A 22446-nucleotide genomic window follows, 5' to 3' on the forward strand; every position below is an offset into this window, starting at 1 on the left:
AACATAAGCCAATGCATTTCGGCATGGCTTAAAAAAAGGGCACAAACATTTAAATGGCTATACAACTGTTTCCAACAATGCAGAGTAGGCAAAATGATTTTGGCAAATGAAGTTATTCCAACAGGGACAGCAACACACCTTTGCGGGTGTTGATGGGGCCTCCTCGCATACCCAGCACGAGCTTGATGGTGGCTCCATCAGTGATGTTGCATTCATGCAGGGATGAGTCATCTGGCAGCTCTTGGCACTGCCAGATCAGGTGCTGCTGGGACACTGGGATACCTGCGAGAACAGAAAACAGGTGTCTCAGCCAGGCAAAAATCTTGTGCCCCTAATGCTGCATAGGGGTTTCTTTGAAGGGACACTAAACAGAAAAATAGGTTCACCTGTATTGGAAAGTTACCCTTCCGCAATACCAAGACCCCCACTCTTACCGTGAAAGGCTTCACAAGCCGAAACAGACGCAAGAACGAAAGATGGGTGGCGATGCCACCTTGAAGTTCCCGCCCGAACTCGCCATGTCAGATTTTGACGGCATTTGCTCGAGCCTAGATTTCTGGAGTACAGGACGAACTACATTATACGCTCTAAAAGAGCCAAAGACTGAACTTAAACAAGTTTCTTTAAGAATTTTTATTGTGCCACAATGGCCTACAAGTAGGAGAGAAAACCTCTGAAAGTGTGACATCACACTGACAAACCAGCGCTGGTGTTTCAACATAAAATTTACAAAATGGAAGTTCAGCCTTAATTTTCTCTTCTGTAATCAACCTCCTTATCAGAAATAAACCAAAATATAGCTATGAAGAAATACCTTGTCAGTCTAAACTGATTGCATGCATTTCTTTCTTTTCCTTGAAAAAAAAAAATCATCATCATCAGCAGCAGCAGCCTATTTTATGTCCACTGCAGGATGAAGACCTCTCCTTGCGTTCTCCAATTACCCCTGTCCTGCGCCAACCAATTCTGTCTAGCGCACCGTGAATTTCCTAATTTCATTGCTCCACCTACTCTTTTACCGTCATTGACTGTGTTTCCCTTGGTACCCATTCTGTAACACTAATGGTTCAATGGTTATGCAACCTGCACATTACATGACTTGCCAAGCTCCATATTTTTCTCTTAATGTCAATTAGAATATCGGCTATACCCGTTTGCTCTCCGATCCAAGCCACTCTATTTCCATCTCTTAACATTACGCCCAGCAGCCTTCGTTCCATCACTCTTTGCGCGGTCCTTAACTTGTTCTCAAGCTTCTTTGTCAGTCTCCAAGTTTCTGCCCCATATGTCAGCACTCGTAAAATGCACTGATTGTACACCTTCCTTTTCAATGATAATGGTAAGCTTCCAGTCAGGAGCTGGCAATGTTTTCCGTATGCGCCCCAACCCATCTTTATTCTTCTGTGAATTTCCTTCTCATGATCAGGGTTCCCTGTATGTAAATGACCTAGGTAAACATGCTCCTTCACTGACTCTTGAAGCTGACGGGCAATATTGAACTCTTGTTCCCTTGCCAGGCTATTGAGCATTATCTTTGTCTTCTGCATATTAATCTTCAACCTCACTCTTACATTTTCTCTGTTAAGCTGTCCAACCATTTGTTGCAATTCGTCTGCAGTGTTGCTGAATAAAACAATGTCATCGGCAAACCAAAGGTTGCAGAGACATTCGCCGTCCATCCTTACTCCTAAGCTTTCCCAGTTTAACAGCTTGAACACTTTTTCCAAACACACCGTGAATAGCATTGGAGAGATTGCGTCTCTCTGTCTGACCCCTTTCTTTATAGATATCTTCCTACTTTTCAGGTGCAGAATTAAGGTAGCCGTGGAATCTCTAATGCCATCTTCGGCTGGTCGCCTCTGAGCGCTCTGGAGCGCTCTCGCGAACGGCTTTGTCTTCGGCTGGTTGAAAGAGGACGTGCGCCCTGCGTTTGGCTGGTTCTTCTCGATTGCTCTCCCCCATCTTCGAGCGCTTCGAACCCTGTCGTTGGAGCAGTCGTCGAGATTGAAACGTCATCGCAGCACCGCGTCGCTGCTGTTGGCGACGGTCCACCGTAACCTAGGCCACTGCATGCTGGCGTCTCGACGAACGCTCGTGCCACCGGCGCGTCCGCCGGTTTTCTCGGCAGCGCCGGGAGCTTTTGATAGGCGAAACATTGGACGTTGGCAGTAGTCACGTGGTTTCACATCTGCCATTTCCTCCTCCGAGAGCGAGTCGCACGTTCGGCTTGCGCGCTTGTCCTCTACCTCTGAGCTCGGGGAACGCCGGATCTGCCCAACTCTGCTTCGGGGGATGGAGGCGACCAGTCGAAGATACCATAAATATTTTCCCAAGGTATTTACGTACGCGGTCTGTACTCCTTGATTACGTAAAGCCTCTACGACTGCTGGTATCTCTACTGAATCAAATGCCTTTTCCTAATCTATGAAAGCCATATAGAGAGGCTTATTGTACTCTGCGGATTTCTCGATTACCTGATTAATGACATGGATATGATCCATTGTAGAGTATCCTTCCAAGGCCTTTCTGACTTCATCACTAGTTATAGGAGGAGTTTCTGTACCCTGTTCAATACCATTTCTAACGGAGGTATCCTGACTCATCTGGTTACTGTATGGTCAGCATAGAATTATTCTGCGGCTTTTACTATACCTTCGAGATTACTGGTAATGTTACCTTGCTTACCTTGCAGTGCATACATCTTGGTTTGTCCTATGCCAAAATGACAAACACCCCCAGAAAAAATACTGGTAAGCATCGAAGTATTTTAAATAATTGGCCATAATACCTGTTTCTATGAACCAGTTTCAGTTTCAGCACCCAGGCGATGGATGCATGCCGGAATATATTGACACGTGTACTTATCTTTATCGGGCAACCACGTTTCGCCGCTTAACAACTGTAATCGCACAGCGAGGGACGCGCCTGCATGTATCCGACGTTTCTGGAAAGTTATCGACGCTTCTATCCGCGTGTCTGTTGTCGCCGAACCTTGTGTTATCAGATTTCATCGCGTGACACGAATGGTGTAGAACTTTGTGGAAGACACGTGGGTCCCATCAGTTAATCTGGAACATTCGACGACTGATCTATAAAAGCCGACGCGCTTGACCCGCTAATCAGTTTTTCCGACGATCGCCGACCGTGTTCGCCGCTATCGTTGTGCTATAAGTGTAGCCTGTTTTTGTGGGCACAGGTTCGCCCAATAAAAGCTAGTTTTGTATTCCACCGTATTGCTTCTTTCTTCACCGTCACTACCACGTGACAATATTAGCTTGTTCTATGTCTGCAATCACCGAGACAGCCACACACGAGCATAGCCAGAAATGCACACAGCAATTTTGGTTATGTTTTTCATGAGCAGTGACATCCAACCTAGACTTGCTGTTACATGACATTAGCAAAGTTTGCTGTGTCATGTCACAATAATATTGCCGATGTCAAGTTTGGAGTTTTTAGACCAGCTTTAGCATCAAATTAAAATACCTTACAAGTGTTTTCCGTGCTTTTCAATAGCTAAGTGCCACATTTTTGTTGGCAAAAAGCATGTGGTGCAGTTTCTACAACTTCATAAATATTTGGGAGTACTCCTGTAATTTACAGGGTCACCAAGGAGAAAAGTTAGGCAAGATTAGTACAATACACTTCTAGAATTATAGAATTAAAGTGCATCAGTCTTTCTGCCAGTGCACATAGTTCTGTTTTCATTTAGTGGATTCCTTCTTAGCTTCTTTTCTCAACTGGAGATAAAGTCGAACATCACGAACACGTTACAAAGGTTCGTCATAGGCAAGTTTGGGTATCGAAATATTTCCAGCGCACAAGCCTATCTGTTGAAGCCGGGTTCGACTGCATTTCTCAATACTCTCCACAACTTTAGTATTGAATGTATTGCATTTAAATCTATACTTTAAATGCTCATTCATTAATTTCTGTAAATGACTTATGCTCAAAGTAAAAAGTACTTAATTGTTCAAGAGGACAGTCAACTATACTGGGTTATTTGCATTTGCATGGTGCACGCCTAGACCTTTTTAAGGTTTGGCACAAGTTTGGCTGAAACAACCCTTGAATACACCTTTACATTGAGAGTGCCGCGGGTGTCTCCATAATGCACTCAGGACTGCAGTGATCCTGAGTGAGCACCTGCTAAACAGCCCGGAGGACAGCGGCAGCAAGTATACTTTATACCCAAACGCAATAGTCCTGCAAGGGGTTCTCTCATCCTGATTTTAAGCAAGGTCTACAGAAAGATCTGTTGAATAAAATCTTTACACAAACAACGTTCAAATATAGACGCATTCAAGCTTAATATTTTCACCAGTTATAACATGCAATTTCCTTTTTCTTCCCGACAAGCTGCCTGCTTCCAAGGAAAACTAATCAACCTATATATATATTCCGGACAGGCCGCCATTGGAATCTGAACCTGGCAACGTTTAACGCTAGAACATTATCTAGTGAGGAGAGTCTAGCAGTGCTATTGGGGGAATTAGAGGGCAGTAAATGGGATATAATAGGGCTCAGTGAAGTTAGGAGGACAAATTAAGCATATACAGTGCTAAAAAGCGGGCACGTCCTGTGCTACCGGGGCTTAGCTCAGAGACGAGAACTAGGAGTCTGATTCCTGATTAATAAGAATATAGCTGGTAACGTACAGGAATTCTATAGCATTAACGAGAGGGTGGCAGGTCTTGTTATGAAGCTTAATAAGAGGTACAAATTGAAGGTCGTACAGGTGTACGCCCCTACATCTAGTCATGATGACGAAGAAGTCTAAAGCTTCTATGAAGATGTGGAATCGGCGATGGGTAAGGTCAAAACGAAAGACACTGTATTGATGGGCGACTTCAATGCCAAGGTAGGCAAGAAGCAGGCTGGAGACAAGGCAGTGGGGGAGTATGGCATAGGCACTAGGAATAGCAGGGGAGAGTTATTAGTAGACTTTGCAGAACAGAATAAGATGCGGATAATGAATACCTTCTTCCGCAAGCGGGATAGCCGAAAGTGGACGTGGAGGAGCCCAAATGACGAGACTAGAAATAAAATAGACTTTATACTCTGCCCTAACCCTGGCATCATACAAGATGTGGACGTGCTCGACAAGGTGCGCTACAGTGACCATAGGATGGCAAGAACTCGAATTAACCTAGACTTGAGGAGGGAGCGGAAGAAACTGGTGCATAAGAAGCCGATCAATGAGTTAGCGGTAAGAGGGAAAATAGAGGAATTCCGGATAAAGCTGCAGAACAGGTATTCGGCTTTAACTCAGGAAGAGGACCTTAGTGTTGGATATGAATGACAATCTTACGGGCATCATTAAGGAGTGTGCAATAGAAGTCGGTGGTAACTCCGTTAGACAGGATGCCAGTAAGCTATCGCAGGAGACGAAAGATCTGATCAAGAAACGCCAATGTATGAAAGCCTCTAATCCTACAGCTAGAATAGAACTGGCAGAACTTTCTAAGTTAATCAACAAGCGTAAGACAGCGAACATAAGGAACTATAATATGGATAGAATTGAACAGGCTCCCAGGAACGGAGGAAGCCTAAAAGCAGTGAAGAAGAAACTAGGAATAGGCAAGAATCTGATGTGTGCGTTAAGAGACAAAGCCGGCAATATCGTTACTAATATGGATGAGATAGTTCAAGTGGCTGAAGAGTTTTATAGAGATTTATACAGTACCAGTAGCACCCACGACGAGAATAGTCTAGAGGAATTTGAAATCCCACAAGTAACGCCGGAAGAAGTAAAGAAAGCCTTGGGAGCTATGCAAAGGGGGAAGGTAGCTGGGGAGGATCAGGTAACAGCAGATTTGTTGAAGGATGGTGGGCAGATTGTTCTAGAAAAAAAATTGGAGGACGCTTAAGCTTCGCCTTCAAGAGTGGAACGCGATAGCGTTATCGCACCCCGTTCGCACCACCTACTCAAATGCGCTACACCAGCCAAACGTAGAGATCGGCACAGATAGCCGGGCCCTGACGCGCCATGAAGGCGGACACGATCATGGGGCGAGTGGCACGCCACCTGTCGGGGCAGCGCCGTACATTGCGAGGAGGGGGTCTTCTGTGTTTGCCGCAAGACGGCTCTGCGTGTGCGCAGAAGAAATGTAGCGGAAACTTACTTCGCTACTCGTGAAGCTGCGACTTCTGTAAGTTACATGGTCATAATTACCTATATACACCGCAGTATAACTTTCTACGGCACGTTTCTAAGGCAACACCGCATTCACTAGAGACGATTTTGTCCCGTTTCGAAGGAGCGAACTCATGGCTGAGTGGTAGCGTCTCCGTCTCACACTCCGGAGACCCTGGTTCGATTCCCACCAGCCCATCTTGCAAGATGCTTTTTTATTTATGAAGTGCCTTCTGGGATTTATCGCTCACAGCCAACGTCGCTGACGCAGACACCGACGACACCGGCTTTTCTGCGACACGAGCTCCTTAACGACTGGCCACCCTGTATACACAATGCCTCACGACTTCAAGCGTACCGGAATCTTGGAAAAACGCTAACATAATCCTAATCCATAAGAAAGGGGACGCCAAAGACTTGAAAAATTATAGACCGATCAGCTTACTGTCCGTTGCCTACAAAGTATTTACTACGGTGATTGCAAATAGAATCAGGAACACCTTAGACTTCCGTCAACCAAAGGACCAGGCAGGATTCCGTAAAAGATACTTAACAATAGACCATATTCACACTATCAATCAGGTGATAGAGAAATGTGCGGAATATAACCAACCCTTATATATAGCTTTCATTGATTACGAGAAAGCATTTGATTCAGTCAAAACCTCAGCAGTCATGGAGGCATTGCGGAATCAGGGTGTAGACGAGCTGTATGTAAAAATACTGAAAGATATCTGTAGCGGCTCCACAGCCACCGTAGTCCTCCATAAAGAAAGCAACAAAATCCCAATAAAGAAAGGCGTCAGGCAGGGAGATACGATCTCTGCAATGCTATTCACAGCGTGTTTACAGGAGGTATTCAGAGACCTGGATTGGGAAGAATTGGGGATAAGAGTTAATGGAGAATACCTTAGTAACTTGCGATTCACTGATGATATTGCCTTCTTTAGTAACTCAGGGGACCAACTGCAATGCATGCTCACTGATCTGGAGAGGCAAAGTAGAAGGGTGGGTCTAGAAATTAATCTGCAGAAAACTAAAGTAATGTTTAACAGTTTAACCGATGGTCATTAAGGGTTACGGACTGGATTCCAAGGGTAGGGAAGCGTAGCAGGGGGCGGCAGAAAGTTAGGTGGGCGGATGAGATTAAGAAGTTTGCAGGGACAACATGGCTACAATTAGTACATGACCGGGGTAGTTGGAGAAGTATGGGAGAGGCCTTTGCCCTGCAGTGGGCGTAACCAGGCTGATGATGATGATATATATTCAACGCTTTACTCTGGCAAGGCAATGCACCAATGTTGGTGATTGCATGGAGCAGAAGCACGAGATGCAACTGACAGAGAGGCCAGCACAATGGCTCTTAAAACAACTGCTCCATTTGCTTCATGCAGCCTAGACAATAAAAATCAATGCAACTTCAAACCAGCATGTCCCTTAATTGCACAAGTTCTTCACGTGATAAGCCCAACAACTGTCAGCAATTGCCAACACAGAAGCTTGCATCATGGGTCCCTCATCATACACTGATGAAACATTACCTACCACTGTCAGCTGCTTTCTCATATCAGTAAGATAAAAGAAGCCCTTCAGCTTCAATGAAATAAAAAAAGAGGAAAGAAAAATTGCCATCCTTCCCTCTCGTTTTCAGAAACAGTTGTACCCTTTGAACAGTGGATCTCCAACAGGAAGCCATGCATTATGTTTGCCGATTGCTGTGTCAAAACAAGTCGACATGCCCTGCAATGTCATCTACCGTAGGCAAGTGTTAAAAACGCCGTGATTTAAACAGAAAGAAGCAACACAGATAAGAAAAAGACAGCAGACATCACAATAAAGAGTACGTAATTACCACTGCATGAACTGAGAGCTTCATACAAATTTAAAAAAAATTAAATTATGGGGTTTTACGTGCCAAAACCACTTTCTGATTATGAGGCACGCCGTAGTGGAGGACTCCGGAAATTTCGACCACCTGGGGTTCTTTAACGTGCACCTAAATCTAAGTACACGGGTGTTTTCGCATTTCGCCCCCATGGAAATGCGGCCGCCGTGGCCGGGATTCGATCCCGCGACCTCGTGCGCATCATACAAATTTTCCTAATTTGTAAAAACCTGATAACTACATAAGGATACCATCGTGTTAAGCAGAAATTGACACGCATATTCATTAACCCTTCTACTCGCAGAATTAAAAAAATTCTACAAAAATGGGCGTAGTAGGGAAATTAAAAGTCTCTCCTTTAGACATTCAGACAAGCAAAACGCACGAGGCCTAATGCCATAAATATTAAACATCCTCCATGGAAATGACCTCGTTGGACATACACCAACAAGACTTCTTTAGAACATGCTCTTGCTGCTGAATTCTGCTATGTTTCGTTGTTTGATTATTACTTCAAGGATACTTAATGCACTTGCAAAAATTTATTTGGAGGTTTTGCAACAGCCCCAGTAAAGCCTTCAAAGTAGAGACAGGCTGCAAAATGAGGCACGATAAAGCAGCACTGGCATCTGCATAACCAGAAGTGACAGCTATAATGACTGTCATGACACACAAGTGGACTTGATCTAAGAATAATTACTTGAACAGATTACGAACACCACTTGCGCAAGTTTAATTGAAAAGAAAATCGTACTTGGATGCAAGCATTCGAACAATGAGCACCGTTCAAAGCAATTGTTAACAAAGAAGAATCAGAGTCCGTAAGTTAACATGTTAACTATGCTATTTTTATATGCTAATACATCATTCTGCACAAGTAATGAATTTCTTCACTCGAGATCCCGATAGCAGTAGCAGTGCGACATGCACCATTCGTCTGCGTTCCAATTTTTCGCAAACGTTAACAAATGTTACTGTTTCACCCTGTAAATGCTGGTTCACAGAAAAATTCTCTGGTATCGTACGCGCTTATTAGCCAGGAAAGCGGCATTTTAGTCCCGCGGTTACTTCTTTCAATGGCAACGACGTGGAACAAAGTCACGAGGCCAGCCTGACGGCGGAAGTTCGCTGCGAGCGTGTGCTGCCGCGTGACAGTTTTAAACACAGTGGGCAGGCTGGGAAATGGATGCAGTAGATGGGTACTTGCAATGGGTACTTGGCGTCGCGTTTTCCACGCTCCAAGCAAGAACGTGCGGCCAAAAAGAAAACAACCCACCGCCACGCACGCCCACGTTACGTTCCGGGCCAGAGGGAAAAGGAAAAAAAAACACGTCCAAAAATAATAACACGGCCAGTGCAGACGCTGCTTAGCGTTCGAGGTGAACGATCGTGACGCACGTGTCACCCATCCGATGCTACTATTGCAACGATCGTCCTAGACTTCAATTCGAAAGGCTTTTTACTTTTATTTAGTAACGGGGACCTAAAACAAGCGCCGACAGACGTAAACCTGCGTAACCACCAATGCGGCATCAGACAAGAGCCGACATTTGTTTGCGATAACATCACGCGCAGTCGCCAACCCACGCGCGACGCAAGGGGCCCCGTCGTTCGAACGCTTCGGCACGAGCCGTGTACGTGGCACGGGCTGGACGTTGTTCTACGCCCTCTCAACATATATTCGCTTCACGGTACCGCATGAATAAACGCCAACACGTTTGCCGACCAGCCCAGAAGGCCTACACTTTTCTGCGCCTGAAAAAGACAAGCCTCCCTGGTTTCGATACCGCTCGTGCGGCGCCGGGATTATAGCAGGCCAATGCACAAAGCGCAACGTATCACTAATCAAAGCTGCCGTTTCGAACCAAAGTGTTCTGCCACTTCGAATAAAAATATCAACAGGCCTTTCCTGGTGTCCCGCGTCCGGTGTGCCGAATGCCGGCTCGGCTTTCCCCAGACACACACACAGACGCGGAAAGAACGCGTTCTAGGTGGTTGGTCTCCATCTCTGTAATGCGCAGTTGACATTTATTGGAGGGCATAAACGAAAATCTGCCGCCGTGCCGCTAAGAAAACAGGAAAAGCAAGCCCAAATTAGGAAGTACTGGACAATCGGCCGCAGTTCGCGTCGTGATCGCATACTGCCTGGGCGCGTTCCAGAACGCCGCCGCATCGAGGCAGCCTGAATGCGGCGCAGTTCTGACGCCAAGTGTAAGAAAAACATAGTGGAAGGTGGCTAAATACGCACCTTCGAGTCTTGATATCCTCGACTTGATCGAAACCACAGTGTCCGCAGGTGAGACGAGTAGCTCAAAGGCGGTGCCGTGCAGCGTCTCAATGAACACCTCGATCACGTCGCTGCTCGCCATGGTCGTCGTCTTCCAAGTGACGGCGGTAGCACCTGCGGATGGCACGAGGTGGTTTCGAACGCACGCGCTCGCGTTCGCCGCACGTTCCCCCTTGCGAGCGGCGTCCGTCGAACGTCACCCACGGGTGCTGAAGAGCACCAGGGGGGACAAAGACGCCGCCGCTAAACTAAAAACCCTTTCGTGGCGGCGTCGCGTGCGAACGACTAGACGCCGTCACGTAAGCCTTCGCGGCTGACCGCTCCGAGCACTTTAGGCACGGGGCGCCCGCCCGAAAAGGCTTTACATGATCCTTGTCGGCAGCATTTACACTCGACACGCCACGAACGAGCTCGCAACTGAGCGAAAAAGAAGAAGGAACCGCTCACCAGCAACAAATGTGCGAGCGGCACAGGGGCGCCTCCAACCTTGAACTTCGGTCTCTTCTTTCGCCGTGAACCGGCACTCCCCAAAATCATAAACGCTGCCCACGACGAATGAAAAACGACGGGCGATTTAAGAAATCGGTGGGAACCTATGAGGGAGTGAGTTGTACGAATGCTAATGCACGAGTGACCCGAGAGCGTCGATGCGCATTCCGTAGCTAGGATGGGCTCGCTGTCATCCGATGAAGCACCGCCACCACGAAGTGAACGAAGACAGCCGCTGTTGCTACCTCCATCGGGTAGGGCAGCTGCTTCGCGCGCACTCGAACAATCGCACGCGCCCCAGTTCACCAACGTCCCGATCAGTAGCGACTACACGCGTCCTAGGCACATTGATATACACTTGGCTGACTTGCCTGCCTCAAAATAAAAGGAGGCCAGGAGGATTCACTAAACACCCGAAGACGAGTCACCACCCAAAACCCGGTTGCCCACGGCAACCTGAATTTAGTCCAAAATGTCTCTAACCTGCAAAGCAAACGCTCTTTGATGAACGCCTACTGCTAAAAAAGCAGAACCAATAAAAAGTTTTAACTTAGCTTACGAAATTAATTGCCCCATCTATTGGTTGTTCAAAGATACCTTACAAGTATTTCAGAAAAGTCAAAACATATTTATAACTAGCTAATTGACGTTAGGCGGCGCAGCTGTACGTTAAATGTGCAAACTGATTTGCAAAAAAAATGCGGACTTTTGAAGGGAAGTTGCGCAGCTTGTACCATTAAAAACTGACAGTGATTGCTTTGTCATTTAAAACAGACACAATTAATTCACACTGGCTTTTTATGGTAAATTGTTCGCTTTGATATTGTGTTGTATGTACTTCTTAGTGCCTGGTACAGCGTCGTGTAGCCGTGTAGTCTCTAAAGCAGTAGCTGCATCTGTACGCATCTAGCAACCATGTGCTAAAATAAGCGCGAATTGCAAAAGCGCGAAAGCTGAATTTTTTTTTTTTTTGCGTTGTACGTAAGTACACGTAAAATATTCCGCCGATGTCGCCTGCATGAATGGTGGTTACGAATAATTATTATGTCCACACTTCCGGATTGTACATAATGTTGGATGTTACCGATCTATGGGTACACACGGTACACAAGAAACAGGGCGCGTCCATGTGTTTGTTGATGCCATGATCCGCGGTAGCTTTCGACCATAGTCAGTACACTCTACTTTCAACGCTTTCAGGGGTTCGATAAGTAAATTCGAATTTTAATGGCACAGCAAAGGTTCCGACTACAATGCGCGAAAAACAGGTGGTTCAGTTACTGATGTTTTCGCCGGAGTGCTATAGCACGGGAAAGCTGGTTTCCTGTACATATAACGGTAAAAAAATGCTGATTACTCTGGATTCCATCGAAACCTACACTTATACTCCGTTTCATACATAAGGTGCGACGCTGTGGAAGCTACGCAAGAAGTGCGGTCACCAAAGTTTATCACTCCGCGCGTTCTGTCTATGCTTCGCTGCGCGCTAGCTGCGTCTGCTCGCTCGAGCATGCGCGTGAGGCTGCCGCGACTAGTTGCAAATACAAAACAACGAAAGGCAAATTGGTATAAAAGAACGTGTTAGCAGCCGAATGAGCACATGCTTCGTTTGCTTCTGAGGGCAAATTCTCATTTACGTTCAGAACGGACCTTATATATAAAGAATATTTTCACAATAACCTATCAAAAGACACGACACTGTTCTATTAATTATAGGTGCGAACGCAGCCACTGCAAAAAGTATCTCTAGCCTCCACAGCGTTGCATCTGATGTATGAAACGGAGTATAGAGGTGAAAGAGCAATTCTCCGCCTCTGAAGATCTGTCCAGGTCGTGCACTCCATCATGACGGTGCAATGCTTTATAATGACGTCTCTAACATTACGGGACGAAACGCAGCAGATGAACAACTACGTTGGTGGGCAGTCGAGATGCTCTCAAGATGCGTCGCACGTGACGGATGAACTCAATGGTAGAAGTTACATATATATATATATATATATATATATATATATATATATATATATATATATATATATATATATATATATATATATATATATATATATATATATATACATTTATATATATTTATATAGATATATTTTTTTTATCTAACTCGAGAAAAGTTTAATTATAAGGAAGACAGGGCAATTAGGCTGAGGTAAATTCCTCTGGTCAGCTACTCAAGCTGAGGGAAGGGAAAGAGTGAAAAAGTACGCGGTAGAGGGGGCCCGCATAGCAGACGGCGAGAAAATAACGAAGCTGGGTATGACAGAGTGCAAAAAAGTGATGTGCTTTGCGTGTTGCTAACTTTAACTGATTGCTTCCACCTGATACCGCCTTGACTTAAAATAAACCCTCTCTTGACTGTATATTACGTAAACTAGCTTAGCTATGATAACGTCTCTGAATTTAATATCCGACCGCGCACGAGAGGAGTGAAACAATTAAAGTGTACGCCTCGTACCCGTCTACCTCCGCGCGTTTCTGTCTGCACGTTTCTGTCCTTCGTTTGCAGGCATCTGCAAACGCAGCTTTTCAGGCACCGTAAATTTCGCATCCGAGTTATATAAATAGCCATTCGATTTTTCTGAAAGAATATAGTGAATGAACTTTAAAGGGACATTAAAGTGAAAAGTGATTTCTTCTGCATCAGTAGATTACCTTTATGCAACACCAGAAACACAACTCTTACAACGATAAGACGTTTGGTAAACCAGAAAAAGCGCAATAACGATATACGGGTGGCGACGCCTATACTTAAGTTCCCGCACCTGGTGGCTGTGACGTCATGGACATTTATGGCATCTTCTAGGGCCTACTAATTATATATGCAGGTACAGATTGACTACATTGTGTTCTAAAGGAACCAAATATTAAACATGGCAAGTTTCGAGAACCTTTACTCAGCCAACGCGGCCCAAATGCGAAAACATACTTTGGAATCCCTGACGTCACACTGACGTACAAGCGCTGGGGTTTCGGCGCGAAATTCAAATACTGGTACTTGGACCTTCATTTTCTCATCTAATAATCAAGCTATTTTTTTAAAGGACTGCCTGCAGGGTTCTGAAACAATACTTCATTAGTCTAAAATGATTTATTGTTTCGCTTTAGTGTCCCTTTAAACGTTGTCATTATGTACGTGCTATGTGTAAATGCTCGTTTTTGCATATTATTTTGAATATTCTTAGTGCTACTAAAATGATTCTTAGCAACATGGCGGCGCCTTTGCGGTTGCCGCTTTATTCGCGCATCTTTTCCTCTAGTGTTGTCTATCGCTTGATTAGTCGGCTGTCCTGTGTATAGACAAGGAGGTTAAATAAAATTTGCTGCAGTGGAGGCTTCCTATAGGTGCCAATGCTAGGGAGTGAAGCCTGGCTATGCGGGCGGCGGTCATCTTGCCATAGGCAGGAACATCATGGAGCCAAGGCCTAACGTACTTGAGAAGGCCTTCCCGTCCTTTGCATATTTCTTTAACCTGTAAGGATTAAAGCACAGCATACAAGTATCATGAAAAATATTTTTATTTCAGCTACTGTCTTTTCTAAGATAGCAGCTAGTGCATTGAGTAAATGGCATATTTGCTTTAACAACTGTGCCACTTAAAGGACCATAGCCTTTACCGATTATTAAAAAATATAAGCTCTGAAAGAACAACCCTTACTTTGTCTGCCTTCATTTTTTTTTAATCATCTGGTGGCTTCTTTCCATGGCTGAGCCTCCAATTGTTTGGTTGCAACACTTTCACTTTGTTCTGAGCTGAGTCGCATTTTCTTTCGATGCATAGAGCGATTGCTTATAATGCTCTTTAGTAGGTAAAGCAATGACATCTTCCACTTCTTCGCGCAACTTCAATGCATGCAGTGATCGGCAGATCCGGGGGTGATGGAGGAGGTTGCTTCTTTTTCATCTGTGAAAAAATGTATACAATCGCATTAATTAAGGTACTTGTGGATGCAAAATGCACCAATGTAGAAGGGAAAGAGCAGGCACGTACCCAGGGGGGAGGGCGGCCCTCGCCCCAGAAATTCTCTATAATTATCTACAAATATCTCTATAATTCTTGCAGAGCTAATCCGAAAAACGGTACTAGAAATCTTCATTTTACACTTTCGCTTGTTTACTTGTTCTTGGCAGTGTTCTTCCTGCGCTTCTTTCCTGCGCGAGTCCATTTGATGTGGTTCCTTGTTTGCCAAGTAAAGGCAAGGTGTATATATCTCACAGGCGTAGTGTCTGTGAGATACACCTTATTTCATTTCTCTTTTGTGGGTTTACGCGTCTTTATGGCGAATTGTGGGCATTATTCACATTTGTTCTATAGTAATGCTACCCCTCCCCCCTGAAAAAAAGTCCTGAGTACGTGCCTGAGAAATAGTAACTATTGGATACTTTAGAAGAGAGAGAGAGAGAGAGAGAGAGATCAAAATAGGACACGAAAGGAAGACCATCACAAGCCCAAACAGAATTCTGTCTTGCTGCGCGCGCGCGTGTGTGTGTGTGTGTGTGTGTGTGTGTGTGTGTGTGTGTGTGTGTGTGTGTGTGTGTGTGTGTGTGTGTGTGTGTGTGTGTGTGTGTGTGTGTGTGTGTGTGTGTGTGTGTGTGTGTGTGTGTCCTTCTTGGCCAAATGATATCGTTGCAATGCATTTTCACTTGATGATACCATTTTCACTTGATGACAGATTCTCGTCTCCCGTTGTTGACCTCTCTGTCCCCCGTGCATTGTTCTCATTGTCTGAAACTCGAATTAAGTGCTAGCTTAATTATTGCGGTTAAAGATTCAGTCGGCAGGCCCTGACAGAGCCATATGTTGAATTCACTTTTCTTGAAACCAGCTTGCGTCGGTAAAGTATGTGATATTACCAAGAAATTAAATCATGCAACGTCTCAGCATGGAGTAGACAGTATCTGTCTCGTTACGGTTAAATGTACGTTCCACGAAATGGGACGCGAAAACTTGTCTCTTAGTGCACAGACGTTTTTTTCCAAACTAGCTCAATTTAGCACAATATTATAATGCGCAATGCTAATACGGCTATCAAAAAAAAAAATCTCAACTGAGCAAGTTTACTGGATATTAAACATCGAAGAATTACAAAGATGGAACTGAAAAAAAAGTTAACGCTTGGCTTATATTTGGACCTGAGAAAGGCGTTTGACTCTTTTGACCGCTATATTTTAACCGAAAAACAATGTAGAAAGCTACGGAGTGCGAGGGGTTGCTAACAATTTGATAATAAATTATTTATGTAATCGAAAACAGTTTGTTCAGCTGGTAACTGCTGCACCTGACATGCTTACACTGCAGCGAGGTCTCCCACAAGGTTCAAAGTTAGGCCCGTTACTATTTCTAACTTACGTAAATGGTATTACAGATTTACCAGGTCCGCAATACATGGCGATATAGATGATACAAATGTGTTCTTTACAGCCGACAACTGGACAGAATTGCAGCAGTACGTAAATTAAAAAGTCGTAGTTTCGCCCGAAAAGTGAAGCATCGATTGCGAGAGCAAATTAGTAGACAGGTATACGAAGCAAGAGATAGTAGTTCTATCGGCCGTATAACTTTGGAAACATTCGCTTACTAAGAATTAAACAAGCATAGTGTCAGGGCGCACGAGCAAGCATGAACACATTACATTCGATGAGCGCGGACACTCGCTGTCAGAACGCTGGCTTAAGCAAGTGCGGCAGCAGCAGCTAGCAAAGCGACCTTCGTGCTGTCTATCGCTTCAATTCAAGAGCGGCGAGAAAACAGCGCGCGCAAAGGTATTAACCGTCTGCAGATCCCTTTCCAGACACGGCGCGTGCGACGGAGTCGAAGCCGCCCCCCCAACCCGCCGTGGTTGCTCAGTGGCTATGGTGTTGGGCTGCTGAGCACGAGGTCGCGGGATCGAATCCCGGCCACGGCGGCCGCATTTCGATGGGGGTGAAATGCGAAAACACCCGTGTACTTAGATTTAGGTGCACGTTAAAGAACCCCAGGTGGTCGAAATTTTCCGGAGTCCTCTACTACGGCGTGCCTCATAATCAGAAAGTGGTTTTGGCACGTAAAACCCCATAATTTAATAATAATTTTAAGCCGCCCTACTGTCCCTCTCGCGCTACCTCCCCACTTTCATACATAAATGGCGCGCGAGATATAGCTGCAATCGACAGATCCCTTTGCGCCCAGTCACGAAATGCGCAGTTGCTGCCGGAGCACAACGTTCCCTCCCTCCCATCCCCCCACGGCTTTTCGCGCCACGGAAGACGGCGCGTTTGCTCTCCGCTTTCTTCCTTCGCGCGCGCCGGTTTGAGCCGCGATCGCCGGCTCACCCTCGCACGCTTTCACTCGCGCATACAGCATACGGCGCGCGGCGACGATCTCATCGCACTTAACGCTATACGGAACCTCACGACGATGGGGAAGGCAGAGATGCACTTGGAGTGTCCGTATAATTGATATCGCAATAACATCAAACGTTCTTATCTGAATGTATCACGACTAACAAACTCCAGCTAAACGCAACTGCCTTGAGTATAGTTAAGGCGCCAAATAAAAGCATTGAGGGTACGACGCAAGTAACGTTTAGCAGCGTCTTTGTTAAACACTTCAAGCAATAACGCAAGTTTATGGGAATACATTTTAGAGAAGGATTATCATGGAGTACGCACGTAAATTTCATTTGTAGTGAATTATCTAAAAACATCTGTGTAATCTATAAAATTGCACATCTGATCCTGCGGTGGCTGAAACAACTGTATTATGCACTTATTTGTTCAAAACTTAGCTACAGAATATTCGTTCGGGGTTCCGCCACGAGAACAAATTACACGAAATTGATTATCTTACAAAACTAATTTATTCGTTTGTATGTAAATTAATATCGCTGTTCTTCACGTCTATGAACAGCGCCACTATTCCAAAAATATTGCATGCTGCGTGAGGGTAGGATATACTATACGAAAATTATTCTTTATAGAAATCCGAAAAGGAAACCCAGGTGTACAAAGTAATGAACGTAACAGCACACAACACACACCAGAAATAAGGACCAATTACGAGGAACAAACGATTGGCTGGCTATCACTCCGCAAAAATTATGAACAGATGCAGTAAGTCTGTATCCTTAAATACTTCTTTAAGGGCACCTAAAAAAGAAATAACACAAAAGTTATATGGACTTTAAAATTTAATAAATGAGCTTACAGAACGAAACATAGTGTTTCTGCCATGAATGAGATATATTTTCTTTTCAGGATCCACATGATATATAATTTCGATGAATTTTTATTGTCTTTTTACATTAAGACAAATATATTTGGGTGCGTTCATATCCTGTTTCCAGTTTTTATTTTCATTTTATTTTGCATAATTTTAGCACACAACTAGAATGTGATCATTTGTTGTTGTACGCATGGCGTTTCTGTATATGGCTTTATAAATTTGATGACATTTGAATATAATGATAATAGACATTGTTACCACGGTATTTCAGAGTAATCAACGGTGTTGCGTCTTTCAAAATTGTGCATAGATATGTAAACTGCGGTCAAACTTGTCGTTTGCGGGGACTGATACCTTTGTCAGGCTTTATGTCTTTAGCCTCAGCCTACCCTCGTTTGAATGAACGAGAAATAAATTGAAATATAGAAATTATGTCACGAAAGCAGGGCAGATCTATCGAAACTAGCAGCTGAGCGATTATAGATTCGGTTCACCAGCTCACTTAATTGAAAAAGAAAAGAAAAAGAAACAAGAAAGGCAGAGAGAGATACCAGAAGCGTGGCGCAACATACTTTTTTTTTAAATTATATGCACTTGGATATCCCTTATTCTAATGTTATCAGTGTTACGTTCCACACAATTTTTTATGACATCCCACAATGATTTTCAAAAATTATTCAGGGATGTACGCAAGTTTTCTTTGCTGAAGACAACTGCAGGCAATGCATACCTATGTGCTGAATTAACGGTGCTAGGATGGCTATATAACAGTGCGCTCATATGAGGTACGACCGGATGCAATCGTATATTGCCTCGTCTGTGCGCTAGAAACCTACACTGCATGGGATGAGACGTCAGGATAGCCGCGCGTTCCTTTGGGCATCCGAGCTGGGAACGCGCAGGTACAATATAAGGCCACAGGAAATCACCGAATCAGTCTTTCCTTTTCTCATGGTATCAACTTTGAACGCCTGCTGAGGTTACAAGTGAGCCGTGAGCCAGGAATTCCCTTGGTTGCGATTCCCCGGCCGCGTGTACTATATAGGAGCCTGGCGCACGTTGCCGATCAATCAATCAGTCAGTGACATATGCGTTCGGTCATTTAATAATCATGCAGGTTCTCATTCACGTTCACCGAAGAAAGCTGGAACAAGACCCAGCAGCGTTCAAAATGGAGCTGTTTCAGATTATGCGTTCCGAAAACTCTGTCCACGGCATGTAAAGCCACGCATCACGTGCACGGCACTCTTAAAGGACGCTCGGTAAACTCGGAGTTAATCATGATTAGCTCAAGTAAGGTACAGGCGGCTTTTGTCGTCACCCTGCTTCGAAGAGTGGATCGAGAGATCATCATCATAAAAACCGCAAAACGCAATTTTTTTTTCGTGGGCGCCGCCATATTGTACAAGCAGTGGCGCCATCTATAGGTGCAGTTGGCAGAGGGAACTGTGAGAGACAGCAAAAAACGTTAATTTTCCTGTGGCACCTAGAATGCCTGCCCTGTTTTAAAAGGGACTAGGAACAAACTTACTATGTTGGCTTACGCTAGCGCGCCGTGTTGTATGCCAGGTATACGCTCGGCGGCAGTTTTTGGTGGCTGTCTTCTCGCTCACGCGGTCTACAGTATTTCGTATGGCGTGACGTCTTCTACGTGGGAAACGGCCCTGTGAGACGCACTGAAGGGATTTAAGTCGGCATGATTGGAGTTTCTAAAGGCGTTTAGGTAGACGGAGCACCCACGCAGCGCGATGTGTGCGTGCTGTCTGAGCCTACAATCAGCCTTGGAGATCAGTTCTGTATTTCTCAAAATTCGTTTCATGAATATGTGACCTTATTGCAGCATTCTCACTGCGATTTTCAGCTCTGGTTTAGCAGCGAGGAATAGTTACGAAGCATATGATGATCCTAACAGCGTGGGTACCGTTCTGCTGCGAAATAACTTGTGCTGTTTACTTTTACAAGCATTCAAATAGTTATAGGCAGATGCACTGCGCGACTACCTCGTTTGTTGGACGAGGTTCCTGCCCACGAATAGTCTTGGCTATAGTAATAACCAGTGGCGTAGCCAGAAATTTATTCTCTCTCTCTCTCTCTCTCTCTCTCTCTATATATATATATATATATATATATATATATATATATATATATATATATATATATATATATATATAATATATATATATGTATTTTATTATTAGACACTTGGCTTTATTTTATGCTTCGGAAATCAAAAGCGCACGCATGGCTACGGCAACATGCTGCTGCATATCACATGTAAAAGCATCGTTTCGTTTTCGAATCGATGCGTTTCGTTTTCACTGGTCAAATAACAAAGCATTTGGACAGGATACCGCGAAAACGCATAGCTATTATCGCAGAAATACTTTAACACTTCCGGAAACACAAATCGGAGGAGCATCGACTTGATAAACAAAATAATACTTTCTCACAGTTACGGCCACACTTGTCGTCTGCCTCCCATTAATGCCGGTGCACAATGGGTACAATCGCCATCGCATTCACCTATCACCGTCTATGTCACCTGATGTCACCGTTTTCACCATGCTTCCACTGCGCGACTACATCCCCACTACAGGTCAGAAAATTCTGATAATGAATGTCCCACGGCTTTTTCCGCGTTACCACTTTATGATTAGACACTCTGACTGGTCAGCTTTCTATTGCATTAAAAAAAATAGGTGCAATGAAAAGTGGTTGTCATTTCCTTTAACAACGAAGATGCGTGTTTTTGCGTTGCCGAAACAACACTTTGTTTAGCTCCTGACAAAAGTTTTTCATTGTTAAGGCGTGCAGCCAAGTCACATTGAATTATGCTATGATCCTTATGCTATTTTTGAAATGATGATATTGAAAAAAATTTACTTATGAATTGATGCATTCATACAGTGCATGTCATGACCTGGCTGGTATACATGACTTGGGAAATCTAGCAGTGCTAAAAATGGGGCCAAACGAAAACAAGACAGCGTATATCGTGTGTCTTCTTGTTTGTAGGCAATACTTGTTACAGCCCAGCTAACAGTGGAGATAACCGTTGTTTTCCGGCCAGAGTTTCTAGTGAATGGTACAGCTACGGCTACGTGCAGAAGAGGGCAGGCACTATTTTACAAGTCGCCTATCACTCAATCGCTCATTCGGCGTTGTGGGCACGCTCTATTCTCTAGATTTAAAGAAACAGGAACGAAGCTTTGCGCTAGAACCGCTAGAACTTCCCCTATGTTGTCCTTGTTGTCAATGTTTGTTGGCTTCTTGTGATAGAACTTCCATAGTATCATATGATGCAAGTTTCACTCGCTTTCGGTGACCTGCTGTCCGACTTGTTTGAAGAAATGTTTGGAAGTAACCTGCGATCATGGAACTGTAGTCATCACGCGATGCACATTGTTATTTGGTCCCACTCGGGAACTCATGAGGCAGACAGTCCGAAGCAGGGCTGCTTCACGTTTAGAAGCCCTTGTGAAAATTACGGCACCCATAGTTCGCAGTGAAATAAGGGCCAGTAGCTCCGAGAGATTTGAAAGTGTCGTGTCTCCTGACACCCGTCTATTATGAAAATTGCCGAGACGTTTAGTTAGGATGGGCTCTCCGCAGCAAGCATCACGTTAGGGTGGCTAGGGTGGCCACCCGGATTAGGGTGGCCACCCTAATCACGTGTTACGACGGGGTAGGTGAGCCTCAGATAGGCGACCGGCCACGACCGTCTGGTGTTGAGCGATCGGGCAGTGAAGTGACGCTCTCCCTGTGGCCATAATTAGCCGCCAACTTCTTTCCATCACCCCACTCCCCTTCTTAAAGTTCTTTTGCATTTGTCACTGTCATACTCTTCAACATTCACCGAGTTGTTAAGCGGCGTGGTGGCCGCTATCATTTCAGATAGTATTGCTGTTTCTGCGTGGACTTCGAGGCGTATCTTATTTTGTTGTAGCGCAAGCTGAACGACAAGGACAACAAAAAGGCACATGCAACACACACAGCGCTAACTTTCAGCAATAGATTTATTTCCAGTTCTGATCGCTATAAATACACCCTCGAAACTTCATGCAACACGAGTAAAATTTCGGTAAAAATGAACACACACACACACACAAAAAAAAAAACAGGAAACAACATGCAAGCACTTTTTTGCCTCACATATTCACATACATGTACGCGTTCAACGCGAACAAAGATAATCGAGCTCTTTCGTGGATAATGAAATGGAAGGCTTACTGACGCATGTGCCACCAAATGTTGATATGCGTCTAGCTTCTATTATCAAGCGCGTCGTCTCACACCTGCTTCTACTCATGATGACTGTTTCTTTAAATCTGGGTTTGCATTTGCATCTCTAGCAATGGATGGCAAGAAAGCAGTCGGCAGCCACGTTGTTTGTTATTGTGTTTTCGTAGCTTGTCATTTATGCATGTACCTGT

General features: G+C 44.6%; 1 protein-coding gene across 4 annotated transcripts in view; it reads right to left on the bottom strand.

Annotated features, from left to right (window-relative positions):
- Nucleotides 1–11243, bottom strand: part of LOC126516400 (uncharacterized) — an 82080-nt gene extending 70837 nt beyond the window's left edge. For all 4 annotated transcript variants that reach the window (XM_050166510.3, XM_050166511.3, XM_050166512.3 and 1 more), the window contains exons 1-3: nucleotides 10756–11243; nucleotides 10270–10422; nucleotides 139–282 (exon numbers count right to left, since the gene is read on the bottom strand). In XM_050166510.3, coding sequence (XP_050022467.1) covers nucleotides 139–282; nucleotides 10270–10390 — 265 coding nt within the window. In that variant the 5' untranslated portion in view covers nucleotides 10391–10422; nucleotides 10756–11243. The remainder of the gene's footprint in view (nucleotides 1–138; nucleotides 283–10269; nucleotides 10423–10755) is intronic.
- Between the last annotated feature and the right edge of the window lie 11203 nt (nucleotides 11244–22446).

The sequence above is a fragment of the Dermacentor andersoni genome, chromosome 1, assembly GCF_023375885.2.
Source record: "Dermacentor andersoni chromosome 1, qqDerAnde1_hic_scaffold, whole genome shotgun sequence".
Taxonomy (NCBI): Eukaryota; Metazoa; Arthropoda; class Arachnida; order Ixodida; family Ixodidae; genus Dermacentor; species Dermacentor andersoni.